This window comes from Biomphalaria glabrata, chromosome 6 (assembly GCF_947242115.1).
Source record: "Biomphalaria glabrata chromosome 6, xgBioGlab47.1, whole genome shotgun sequence".
Lineage (NCBI taxonomy): Eukaryota > Metazoa > Mollusca > Gastropoda > Planorbidae > Biomphalaria > Biomphalaria glabrata.
In genome coordinates this window covers 24,824,718-24,838,411 of record NC_074716.1, presented here as the reverse complement: position 1 = coordinate 24,838,411, position 13,694 = coordinate 24,824,718, and the positions used below count along the sequence as shown (strand labels likewise).

The following is a 13,694-nucleotide window of genomic DNA, read 5'->3' as shown; positions in this document are numbered from 1 at the left end:
CTGCGCGCCTTATTTTGGGTATTACTGATCTTGTGGCTTTGATGTAGATCTAAGTAAAACATGGCGGATGTTTCCTTATCATTTTTGTATATTTTGCCACGAAATTGAAAGGAGAGTGTGATTATGGGTTTACCCGTTCAGCCGATATAGTCATATCTAGTATAAAATACTGTGCAAACGGATATACCCGATTTGTTAAAAAAGTTTCGTCCATTAATAGAGATATTTATATATTTTTTAATTTATAGGGCTTTCCTGTTGTGGGTAGGATATCAAACATATACTACGGTCTCCGTCATGATCTAAGAAACATATATGCCAAGTTTTATCAAGATTGATCAAATTGTTTTGATTTCTATATGGGACATACATACGTCTATACACACACACGCGCGCAAAACACACACACACACGCACGCACGCACCCACACATACATACATACATACATACATACATACATACATACATACGCCTTACTTTCTGCTTTATATATTAGATGTTTTAAAGATAACTCAGATATTTTACTGGGAATATAATAAATGTATGTATATTTGTCAATTCGAAATAAACCTCAGCCATTTCGATGAAAGATTCTAGATCTAGACGGAGAATTCACAGATGGAGCTTCTGTTCATGCTACAAGAGACGTCGTTCAACAAGTAGCCAAACTGCTGTGTAGTCTCAACACAATTTTCGTTGGGGCCTGGGAGCCCGTCTGGCTGGCTGGCGCCCCACATGGGACTGCCCGTTAAATTCCTTGTGGTGTTTGTCCAAATAAAATACCTTTGTCCGAGAGTCTGTAGCTCGGCTCCAACATAGTAGGCCGCTGAGGCGTTCCCTGCAAGTAAAGAACAGAGTCCTTTAGACATACATTAAAGACTGACAGTTTTTTTTCTTACTCCACTGATTTATATTTGTTGAATTGAAAACAAATATAAATCACTGGAATCGAAAACAAATATAAATCACTGAAATCGAAAATAAATATAAATCACTGGAATCGAAAACAAATATAAATCCCCTCTTCTATAAAACAAAACAAAAAAAATGCAAACGAAAATCCCCAAATTCCAAGAGTACAGTTAAGGAAGATTTTGATTTTAAACCCCCTCCAAATTATACGATAAACCCCCTCTTCAATATAAATATAGCAAATTACACACTCAAAATGTTATGAGCGTAGCTAAATGGGTTTTGACTCAGTTTTGAGTTTAAACCCCACTTCAGCGGGGTTTGAAGGTACAAAAATACCTCTTTAATAATAAAAACAAAGCAAATTATACACTCAAAATGTTATGAGTGTAGTCAAAGGGGTTTAGAGTTTAAACTCCCCTCCAGTGGAGTTTAAAGCTAAAAAGTACCTCTTCAATATGAATAAAAGCAAATTACTCACTCTAATATCTATGAGCGTAGCCAAAGGGGTTTTGAGTTTAAACCCCCCGCTAGGGGGGTTTGAAGCTTAAAAACACATCTTCAGTGTAAGAAAAAAAAGCAAATTACGCACTCAAAATGCTATGAACGTTGCCAAAAGGGGTTTTGAGTTTAAACCCCTCTTCAGGGGGGTTTGATGCTAAAAATACCTCTTCAACATAAAAAAAAAGCAAATTACACACTAAAATTATTTGAGCGTAGCCAATTCAATCGGGGGTTTAGAGTTTAAACCCCTCTCCTACAGATGGCTTTTTTTTTAAAGTTTAAAACCCCTCCAGATGGTTTTGAATTTAGGATCCCCCCTACAGAGCATTTTGATGTGGAAAACCCCCAACGGGCTCCATTAATAAAGTGCAGTGAATAGTCATCTGCCGAAATTGAAAAACACTAAATGTGGCTCAACAAAGATGGCTAAGACAGATTTTAGGAGTCAGTTATAGAGATCGGGTCTAAATCAAGGAAATCCTATGCCGAACTGGGAGTCGACCCCTTAGTAAGATTGTGAGAGAGCGTCGCATGAGGTTTGCGGGACATGTTCTCCGACAAAATGAATTACGCATAAGAAGAGTTGCAATGATATCCTAGTACAACTTGACGACACATATTCATGGAGGTCCTCATGGCAGGTGGGAAGAGGCTTCAGACATTACCAGTGAGAGATTTTTATGGAAACAGCTTGACGGCAAATGCTCCGAAAGGCGCGGTAGGGTCTAAGTCAGTAAGAAAAGCACATTAGGTTTTTGAAATAAAACTTTTTAATAGCAAGAAAATGCAGTGTAGATACCTCAGAATATGCATTTTGTTGGCTTTTTATACCAGAAATAGTGCTTGGCGGCGGGGCTTCGCCCCGCCTTGGGGGTGCGCTGCGAGCTCCCCCAGACCTACTTGCTAGTAATAGTGGGGAATCTACAATTTGTCCACTAACTCATGGAAGAACCTATTCTAGGGCACAATAAACGTCTTCCAAAAGAATGAAGGGTCAGAATGTAACAAAGATTATGTACACACACGCATAAATACATATAAATTCCCCCCCCCCCGAAAAAAAAAACAGTTTGGACGAGCGTGAAGTAAAGGAAAGTTCACTCTCTTATTTCTGCGGATAGTCACCCCACGAAAAAACTATCTGCGCAAAGTGTAGTTCTTAAAATTAGATCTAGATCTAGATCCTTTCGATCTTTTCTCATGTAAATATGGCCTAGATCGATAAGGTTATAATGCTTTCATAGAGTTGGTCACATTTTTTTTTTGAGGGTCTTAAGTTTGTTTTAGGGCTACAATGCATACACTACGGTCTAAGCAGGCTATATGGGCAAACGGGCAAATGCCCTGTGGGCCGGTACCAAATGGAACGGTCTGGTAGCTACCAGACAACTTTTAAAAAAAGTGACAGCAGCAAGACACAAAGGCCCGAACTCGTTTTCTCGTTGTTTTTTTTTAAATTCTTATTACAATTAATTTTGTTTGAAATTCAACAAGAATATAAAAAATAATACACTATACACTGTACATATTATCATTTGCAAAACGCTAAACCGTACTTTCTGCTATGCACGAGCGGCATGGACTGCTTTGATGTCTTCGAGGTTGTGTTTGGCCTAATCATTTTGCTGGTCGGCATGGGCCTTTGATGGCAATCTCATTTTTTTGCTCCTTCCCTCCCCCGTCTTTTAATGGTTCCAATGAAATTCAACCAAAAAGAGGGATGAGAGAGTTTAAGTTAGAAAACATTGATATAACGCAGCGCGACTGTCTAAGTTAGCACCCAAGGAACATTTCTGCCAAGTTTTATCAAGATTGGAAAACGGTTTTTATTTCTATTCCTAACATACATACATACATACATACATACATACATACATAAATACATACCTACAGGCTACATACATACATACGCCTTACTTTTTACTTTATAATATAGTTAAATGATTCAATCTTTTGCAATACTTAGATCTTCATGTGTCTAAAATGTTGGTTTTAGAATCTATTTTTTTTCTTTTCTGAAACAAATAATGTCGAATCTGATTCTAGCTATTAGAGATATTCACCTTATGGCCCCATGACCAATCGACCCGCTGTCTCGTGATGTGAATGCGTGGTTATTGCATCGTATTGGTTTCAAAATCAACCACCGCCAGAATAAAAAAACACAAACAGAAAACATCGAATGGAAGGTTTTAAGGTCATACGATGTAAATGCGTGGTCATTGCATCGTATTGGTTTCAAAATCAACCACCGCTGGAACCCGCTGTTGGAATAGTTTAAATCGACACTCGCTGAACCTCCAAGAAAACATCTAGGCTCCATTTCATTTCTCCTTGACAAAAATTGTTTAGAATGGGTATCAAACCGGGACTTGTGTTACGATGGACACTTAAATATGAATACACTTGAAATAAGAACACTCTTAGGTAAACACAAACAAGTTTAATCAGCCATCTTGGCTACCAGAGTAGTTTCCCATGTGCATGGGCACAACTCTTCCTACCATATCACATCAACATCCCCTCTCCTCCCCTAAAAAAAAAAAGAAAAAAAAAAGAAAGTTGAAAAAATAAAAAAAAAATAATACAACCAAATTGACAAAACTATTTACAACCGTAAATATGTTCCAAATTAAATAACTACAATCAGATCAACATAACAAAATTTCCAACAGTTAATATGTACCGTCCTTAAACATAGTCTCCATATCTCGACGGTTTCTGGAGAGTGGCCCTAGGTCGCAGAGAGTACTGGTGAGTGTTTGGGCGTTGGGTGGACTGTTAATATACTCATTCTCTGCGTCTGGGAAAATTGTCAGTATAATTACTTTCTCTATCTGGAAAAAAGTCTAGGTTGTTAGTGGTGTCAAGTCTTAGGTTTCTTCTATTTCTTTGGTACTTGAAACCATTTTCACCTTCTATAATGGACGCACGGTTTGTTCACTTTCCGACATACTCTGCCTTGTCTCCAGGTAGTATCGTTTGGCGATTGATAGAAGACCTTCTGTCCGACGTTTATAAGCTTCATGTCAAGGTTTTTTTTTATTGTAGTGTTTTCTGACTATTTGCTGTCGCTTCTCACGTTGGGACGTGGTTTCTTGGTGTGATATTTTTGCAGGATGCTCTCTTCTTGGCAATAGCGTTCTTGTTGCCCTTCCAAAGAGCATTGAAGCCGGACTTAAGTTGGTATCTTGCCTGGGTGCATTTCTAAACTCAAATAGGGCTTCATAGGCATCTGATTTACTTTCTTTGGATTTTTTCATCAGATTCTTTAATATTTTCACTGCTGCCTCTGCCTTGCCATTTGACTGATGATGTCCTGGTGAGGATTTTAAATGGTGGACACCCCATGCTTCCATAAATGCAGTGAAATCAGCAGATGAAAACTGAGGTCCAAAATCACTGATGCACACTTTGGGGACCCCATATCTGGCAAACAAATTTTTTAGTTTTCTTATAACAACTTGGCTTGTTGTCGTGTGCAAATGTTCTACTTCAATAAAATTTGAATAGTAGGCAACTATGGCAAGGTATTGTTGGTCAAATATTTGAAACAAATCTATTCCAACTTTGTCACAGGGATTTGAACCCTCATTATGCTGTATTAAGCTTTCTTTCTGGTTTGCAGGTTTACTTTGCTGACAAGGTTGGCATGCATTAGCTATTTCTTTTATTCTTGCCGCTATTCCCGGCCAGAAAACTGCGTCCCTTGCTCTTCTCATCATGGCATCATACCCTAAATGTGATGCATGTAGTTTGGTCTCAACTTCTTTTCTTAATGCTCTTGGGATAATTATTCTCTCCCCTTTCATTAGAAGGCCATCCTCATAGGTCAGTACATCTGCAAGTGACCAATACTGTTCTGGTATAATATGATGCTTGTCTGGCCAACCGTTCCGTATGTACTGTTTCAACATCTGCATCTCATTATCTACTTTGACTGCATCTTTAACTTTATCTAACATTATATCTGGGAGGGCCAGTCCTACAGTGTTGATAGAAGTGTCAGGAAAATATTCCTGCTCTGGGAAAGGGTCTCTGCTTAGCGTGTCGGCAATCTGTAATCTTTTTCCTTTCGTATACTGGTACTGAACATCGTATCGGTACAAGCGCATCATTAAGCTTTGAAGCCTTTTAGGTGCACAACTGAGGGGTTTATTGAGTATATTTTCCAATGGTTTATGATCATTCTGTATTATTATTGTTCTGTCGTACGTGTACTGGTCAAATTTTTCTAGAGCTACTACTACAGCCAAAAGTTCCTTTTCGATTTGAGCCCACTTTTTCTGAAGCTCTGTGAGTGATCTTGATGTGCATGCTATGGGTTTGTCATCTTGTAGTAGTACAGCTCCTAGGCCATTTGGACTGCTGTCCGCCTGAATAGTTACTTTCTTCTCCGGGTCGAAATAACTAAGAGTTCCATGATTTTATACCTTCTGTTTGATACTATTAAATGCTTTCTCACAGTCATTCAACCACACGAATAGCTTGTGTTTCTTAGTCAGTAAACGAATGATTGTAGGTCTGCTGAAAGACCTGGGAGGAATCCTGATAGATATTGTATCATTCCACAAAATCTACGAACCGATGTAATGTCTTCAGGGTTTTTTTTAGATTTGTTATGGCTCTCACCTTGTTTGGGTCTGGTTTAATTCCAGACTGGGAAATAATGTGTCCCAAAAACACAATTTTTGACTTTCGTCAGACGCTCCACAACCAGGCATTCTAATACGTGCAGCCTTAGTTTGTGTGTTTACTAATCTAGTGGATTGGATTTAGATGTATGTTAAACTTAGCTAATGGTCCTTTCAAGTTTTTTTCTCTTTCACTACGAAAATAAAAGTAGTTTTGCGAAAATGGGTTTACCCGAAGCCGATACATTCATATCTTTTGTTCCCCTGGCAATCAAATCATTAAATAAGAACAATCTGGTATAAACTTTGTCACATGTAAACTATGAGTGAGTCTGGTGTGAATGTACACTTTGGTTTCTTATAGTTATAATGTTGTTTTTTTTTTTGGTGTAATGCACAAATTGTAAGACAAATTTCCATACGGATAATAAAGATTATTATTATTATTATTATTATTATTATCTATTAAAACGAAAGGAGGGATAGATGAATAGGATATAAAGCACAATTAAAACGGGTTTACCCGATTTGTAAAATGAAAGGGATTATAAAGTAAGTCAGGATGTCTGAATTCGCAGATATATGGAACAAATTTACGTAAAAATGCTTTTGAAACACAAAATTGAAGGTTAATTTTATTACGTAATGAAATCAATAGACTATATTTTGTATTTTCATGTGTCAAAGTAAAAAACTATCTGCGCAAAGTGTAGTTCTTAAAATTAGATCTAGATCTAGATCCTTTAGATCTTTTCTCATGTAAATATGGCCTAGATCGATGAAGTTATAATACTTTCATAGAGTTGGTCAAATTTTTTTTGAGGGTCTTAAGTTTGTTTTAGGGCTACAATGCATACACTATGGTCTAATTTAGCACCCAAGGAACATTTCTGCCAAGTTTTATCAAGATTGGTCAAACGGTTTCGATTTCTATGCTAACATACATACATACATACGCCTTACTTTCTACTTTATAATATAGATAATAGTTGTAGGTCTGTACCTCTTACCGTTTAAAAAATAAAATAACTCTCTCAAGAACTGTAACTCTGTTAAAGTATTCAGCTGGATTAACTTCCCTCCTAAGTTGGAACAGTTATTGCTGTGCGAAACTTTAGTGGTCAGTGTGTTGAGTAGCAGAAAACATTTGTTGAAAAACTTGCTGTATGTATATTTACATGCTGGAAAACAAAAAGTAAACATACACCTGACTTAATGATCCTCCACGTTAGCACTATGAGCATTAGGCCCGACTATTAGAACTAAACATCACAATTAGTATTACTATTAACATTATGAGCTATTAACATTATGAGCATCACCATTAGTACTATTAGCATCGCTATTAGCACTCTGAGCATATATTAGCATCAATATTAGCTTTTTGAGCAGCACTATTAGCACTCTGTGAATCACTATAAGCACTACGAGAATCAATACTAGCAGTATGCGGCCATCCTGCTCGCATTCAAGCGAGGTACAAATACCTTTCTCACCTGTACCATTTCACTTTCGTTTCATGCCGCAATTATTAAGAACATTGAAATAAAAAAAATACTTTTTAAAATTAGAAATACATTTAAAATATACTTAAAAAAAAAGAAAATAACTCTTTTATACAACTTCTAGAGCGATTGTTTTTCTCTTAATTAATAACTCATGAATGTTAGTTTAAAAAAACAACAATGGAATTGCCTTACATTCGGAAAATTTCCGAACCCGATTGTCCTTTCAAGAACGTATTAGTCCTTTCAAGAACGTATTAGTCCTTTCAAGAACGTATTAGTCCTTTCAAGAACGTGATAGTCATTTCAAGAACCTGATAGTCCTTTCAAGAACGTGATATTCCTTTCAAAAACGTGATAGTCCTTTCAAGAACGTGATACTCCTTTCAAGAACGTAATAGTTCTTTCAAGAACGTGATAGTCTTTTCAAAAGCGTTGTATCTAGATCTAGATCTAGATCTCCAGACAAATTTTTTTTTACTTAAAAAAATTGTAACGTTCAAAGACTGTCCAACTCGAGTTTTCCCAATGTGTCCAACGAGCAAGTAATTCTTTTCTTAGCGATAGACATCAACTGTAAAATTTCTAGAAAAATCGTTAGAGCCGTTTTGATGATCCGTGTCCAGGTTCCACTAGGTTCATCAACCAAGGTTCCACTTAGATTGCTCCACCCAGGTTCTTCCATGAAGTAACTTGTATTGTAAAAACAAATGTCAATTACTTTGACTCAATCGTGCAATTAATTTCTAATAGATCTAGAATAACAATAATACATTTTGTTTGCGAATGGAAATACATTTATCCACTCTTTCATGCTTTTAGAATGCTCAATGGGCTCTGGTCCAATCACATGCGTGGGACAGTTTTCGGGGGGGGGGGGAGGTATCTGGGAGGTTTCCTTATCTAGTATTGTCTCTATGTAAAACAAAATGAATGAATTACAACTAATTGATAAAATAACTGGTCATTTCTTTTTTTTTTTTATTGATTCATGCGTTGTTAAGAACAATGACTAATTGTGCTGCGAAGTTTCCACTTGATCCGAGAATGGGAAGTGGGAGAAATAAGGTGTAAAAAAACATAATTATCAGAGAGACAGCCCGAAAGAGTAGATATAAGCTTTGCTAAAAGGATGCATGTAGGCCTACCTGATGTCAAAGCGAAAGCTATTCCTGTCGAAGCAGGCGTAGTGTTTTTTGGAAACGGACTCCGTGGGTAGTCCAGGCCGTAGAACGTGCAGCTCTTGTTAGACTTTAAGTACACCAGAGTGGAACAATTCTCGTGACGGTCACACAGGGCTGCACATTGATGTAAGGAGACGTTGGATTGGCTTGGGCTTAACATTAAGATACCCGTAGTGGACACAGAGTGGACAGCTATCTGGCGGTACGAGCAGGTTCTGAAACAAATAAATGTCTGTACGTTATTTTGAGTTTATAGCTTTGTATTGCAATGTTGGTATGTTTTAGATGTCTTGACTTTTGTATTTCAATGTTCATGTGTGTTACATGTCTTGACATTTGTATGTTTGTATGTCTCAGATGTCTTGTCCTTCTGGATTGTTTTTTTAAGTCTTAAGGTGTATTGATCTTCATATTGTAATGTTTGTATCTCAGATATTTTGACTTTTGTATGTTTGCATTACTATTTTTTTTTGTATGTCATATATTTTCAAGGGTTAAGAACTATAACAATCCTACTGTCTAGCTCTTCAGTAACCCAATTCTAAACTGGCGGGGGTCATGGGTGAGGGGGGGGGGAGTAAACAATACATTCCATGTTGTTATTATTATTGAAATGTTTGCATTGAGGAATGTTAAGGAATACCGTTTGAAAATGTTGAGATCATTTAAGAATACTTATTCTTCATGCCCATGCTGTTGGCTTGTAGCTCCAATCAACTAGTTCAACTAGTCCGACGTAGGCGTGTGTTATATTCTGAATGTAGAACTTGAAATGTATTACTTTAATTTGTAAATGTACAGATTCAACTTGAAATTAATATATATATATATAGAACTATACATTTCAGGAGTATTGAAACCAAATTTAACTCACTATTAAATACACGTGCTTTCTGTCTCACATTTCTGGCTAGTCTCCCCTCTCTTCAGTTTTCCACCAGTATTTATCGACTTCAATTACGACAGACCACTTCGCGATTTCATCAGAATCCAGTCAGCCTAAACAACCGAAACCATCTAATATCTTTTTTTATTGTTACATCAAAAAATCACACACACACACACACACTCCATAACACTTCAACAGCTCATGTGGTCTAATGTTAGGCTAATAATGTAATTGCAATACTAAATTAGAGATTGATTCGATTTCTTACGTCAGTGCTTTATTGTATACAAGTATATATGTCAGTGATGTACAATGTTATGATATCTTTCTGAGAGCTAACACAATCGATCTTGTAGTCCGCGCTAGCTTGACGCCAGTGTTTAAATGGAGGATGCGATGACAGGTGATAATGGTTTATTGTTTGTATTAGACTCGGACGTGTCAGTGACAATTTCATTCTCGTCTTTCTAATAGCTTGACAGCAAACGTGTGCAACTTTTGTAGGGTTGAAATTTTAAACATAATGTCAAAAAACTTCGCACCTGTTCTCTGTTATATTTGGAGCTAGCAATATGATATGTGAGACAATATACAATGATTTTATTGATCTAAATACACAGGAATTTGAATGGAGTACGTGGTGTTTTGTAGCGAAGCACAACTAAATTAATGAAAAAGATTTCCGTCATCCCCTGTTGACAAGAACGGTCATTCTAATTTGAGAAAGTTGGTCAGTCTGAAAAGCAAAAAAATATGAGGTCTGTGGGAGCAAATGAATAAATGGAGACAATACCTTGAATTTTAACACCACCTTGATCTAAAAAAATATTAGGAGCCGCGTATGAACAGTTGAAGTAGAGACCAGCGAAGGAGGCAAGAGTAGTAGGGGGTCGAATAGGATCATAAGATTTGGAAACAAAAAGGTGGAGTTACACCCCCCCCCCCCTAACTTTTCTCTGTTACAAAAATGAATAGAACGGAAGACGCTTTTCTTTTCTTCATCTTCTGTCTTGAAGCAACTCTTTTGATTACAGGTATTTCTTTCTATAATACTTTTAATTACAGGCATTCATCATCATCATTCCTTTGAGTTCCTCATGGAACATAGGGCCTCGACATAAACACGCCACTCTCCACGGTCTCTTGCTAGCTTTTTGATGGTGTCCCAGCTCTTCCCGGTCTTCTCTGCTTCTTCAAGTACACTGCGTCGCCATGTTCTTTTTGGTCTTCCTCTGCGTCTTGTTCCCTGGGGGTTCCACTCTATGGCCTGCCTAGCTCTGTTGCTGGTATCTTTTCTAAGGGTGTGACCAATCCATCTCCACTTCCTCTCTAAGATCTGCACTTCTATATTTTTCTGTCCACTCATCTCCCACAGTTTGGTGTTTTCTACTTTGTCATACCAGTGTATTTTTAGGATATTTCTCAGGCATCTGTTGATGAAGGTCTGTATTTTTTTTGTTGTGGCTTCAGTTGTTCCCCATGTTTCAGAACCATACAGTAGGACAGCCTTGACATTAGAATTAAAGATTCTTAGTTTAGTCTTGTTTGAGATGTAAGGAGATTTCCAGGTTGGTTTTAGCTGTGTAAATGTCTGACGTGCTAGATTTATACGGCGTTTAATGTCTTCATCTGTTCCACCTGATATACTGACTACACTCCCAAGGTATATAAAATTTTCTACTTGGTCTATTGTCTGAGAATCCAATACTATGTCTCCACTTTGTTTATTGTTTACTTTAAGTACTTTAGGCATTACAGGCATTACTTTCTATAATACTTTTAATTACAGGTATTACTTTCTATAACACTTTTAATTACAGGTATTACTTTCTATAATACTTTTAATTATAGGTATTTCTTTCTATGACACTTTTAATTACAGGTATTACTTTCTATAACACTTTTAATTATAGGTATTTCTTTCTATAACACTTTTAATTACAGGTATTTCTTTCTATAATACTTTTAATTACAGGTATTTCTTTCTATCACCAATTGAATGAAAAGAAAGTTTGCACCCCCTTCTAAACCAGATAGGGTGTCTGGGGAAGTGCTGTACGCTCCTTCCATAGGGATTCTGGACGGAATCACGGAACAGAAGCCAGGCAAAGTCTTGAATTCTGAGCTACAGAATTGACATTTATGTGGCGTCTAAGGCACCAACATTACTCGCGCCGTCCCTGTTCTAATTCAGTTTTAACCAACCGATTATTATCATATTTATAAGCCAACCCAAGTACTAAGTCACAATTATTTTAAAGGACCACACATCTACAGACCTGCATAGTACTTTTAAACTTTATTTCATCACTATCTTTTCTTTGCGTTCCTCATGGAACATAGGACCTCGGTAAACAAAAACACTTTTATCTACATTTACATTTTATGCGTTGAGGTGTCCAGGTTTTCGTATAATTGAAAGGTGCCTCTTAAATTTCTGTTACAAATACTAGAATGTAGTCCGATGGAAAACTAAAATATATATATATATATAAATATATATATATATTAAACCTCAAAACTATCTTGAGGGGTTTTAAATTTATAAAAAAAGCCACCTGGATGAGAGGGGTTGAAACTCAAAACCCCCCATTGGCTTGGCTACGCTTAAAGAATTTTAGTGCGAAATTTGCTTTTTTTTTTTTATTGAAGAGGTATTTTTTAGCATCAAACCCCTCTGAAGGGAAATTTAAACTCAAAACACCAAATCGGCTTGGCTACGCTCATAGCATTTTGATTACGAAATTTTTTTATTTTTATTTTGAAGATTTATTTTTTAGCTTCAAAACCCCACTGGCAGGGGGTTTAAACAAAAAAATCCTTTGGCTTTGCTCATAGCATTTTGAGTGCGTAATTTGCTTTTTTTAAATATTGAATATGTAATTTTAGCTTCAAACCCAGCTGAAGAGGGGTTTAAACTCAAAACCCCCTTTGGCAACGCTCATACAACTTTGAATGTGTAATTTGCTTTTTTTATATTGAAGAGGGGTTTATCGTAAATTTTGGAGAGGGGTTAAAAATCAAAATCTTCCTTAGATGTGCTCTTGAAATTTTGGGATTGTCGTTTGCATTTGTTTTTGTTTTATAGAGAGGAGGATTTAAATGCAAAACCCCTTGGTAGGGGGTTTCAAACTCAAAACCCATCAAAACCCCCTGGTAGGGGGTTTCAAACTCGAAACCCCTTGGTAGGGGGTTTCAAACTCAAAACACCCCAAAACCCCCTGGTAGGGGGTTTTAAACTCAAAACCCCTTGGCTGTGCCAGGGCAAGTGATGGTTTAGTATTAAAATTTCACCTAAAATAAACACAATTAAAGCAAAAGATCAGTTACTTAACTTCGGTACCCCCCTTCCGGCTACGCCCATGAATAAATAAATACTAGATATAAATATATAACAGTTTTTAAGTAAAACGTTCTCTTACCTTGACAATGACGTAACTGTCCACACAATGAGAAGTATGATCAAAGCAATGCGAAAATATTCTTTCAATAAAACTTGAGCCATTCTATACATTGAATTAATTTCTTCAATTTTTTTGCTGTCTTTTTTAGTCTAAATATTTTGAGGGACTCAAACTTTTGTCAACATCTCTAGGTAAACAAACTTGGAAGGCAAATTTGAGTTCTTCAAGAAGTTCTAACAAATATTAAGACGCAGAATATTTTAAAGAATTTTTTTTGTTTTTACATCAAACTACGTCAGTAAATTACACTTCAGACTCACAGTCTAAGTAACTGTCAATAAATTACATTTCAAATTATAGACTATAGAAACACAGTCTAAGTAACTGTCAATAAATTACATTTCAAATTATAGACTATAGAAACACAGTCTAAGTAACTGTCAATAAATTACATTTCAAATTATAGACTATAGAAACACAGTCTAAGTAAATGTCAATAAATTATACTTCAGATTTTAGACTATAGAAACACAGTCTAAGTAACTGTCAATAAATTACACTTCAGATTTTAGACTATAGAAACACAGTCTAAGTAACTGTCAATAAATTACACTTCAGATTTTAGACTATCAACACACAATCTAAGTAACTGTCAATAAAT

At 36.3% G+C, this 13,694-nt stretch overlaps 1 protein-coding gene across 1 annotated transcript; it reads right to left on the bottom strand.

The window, feature by feature from the left end:
- Positions 1 to 541: 541 nt before the first annotated feature.
- Positions 542 to 13,291, bottom strand: LOC106050924 (C-type lectin domain family 6 member A-like). Its single transcript, XM_013205985.2, has 4 exons — positions 13,052 to 13,291; positions 8,705 to 8,955; positions 7,062 to 7,232; positions 542 to 839 (listed from the first exon to the last, which is right to left on the bottom strand). The coding sequence occupies exons 1-4, from the start codon at positions 13,141 to 13,143 to the stop codon at positions 601 to 603; spliced, it is 753 nt and encodes a 250-aa protein (XP_013061439.2). The 5' UTR covers positions 13,144 to 13,291; the 3' UTR covers positions 542 to 600.
- Positions 13,292 to 13,694: the final 403 nt, after the last annotated feature.

Bases quoted from the DNA above. Each gene is read 5' to 3' on its own strand.
- LOC106050924 (XM_013205985.2), bottom strand. From the start codon at position 13,143: ATGTATAGAATGGCTCAAGTTTTATTGAAAGAATATTTTCGCATTGCT. The intron at 7,233-8,704 runs GTAGGCCTACAT...TTTGTTTTCCAG, and splicing joins AGCTTTCGCTTTGACATCAG to CATGTAAATATACATACAGC. The intron at 840-7,061 runs GTAAGAGGTACA...CTTTACTTGCAG, and splicing joins GTTATTTTATTTTTTAAACG to GGAACGCCTCAGCGGCCTAC.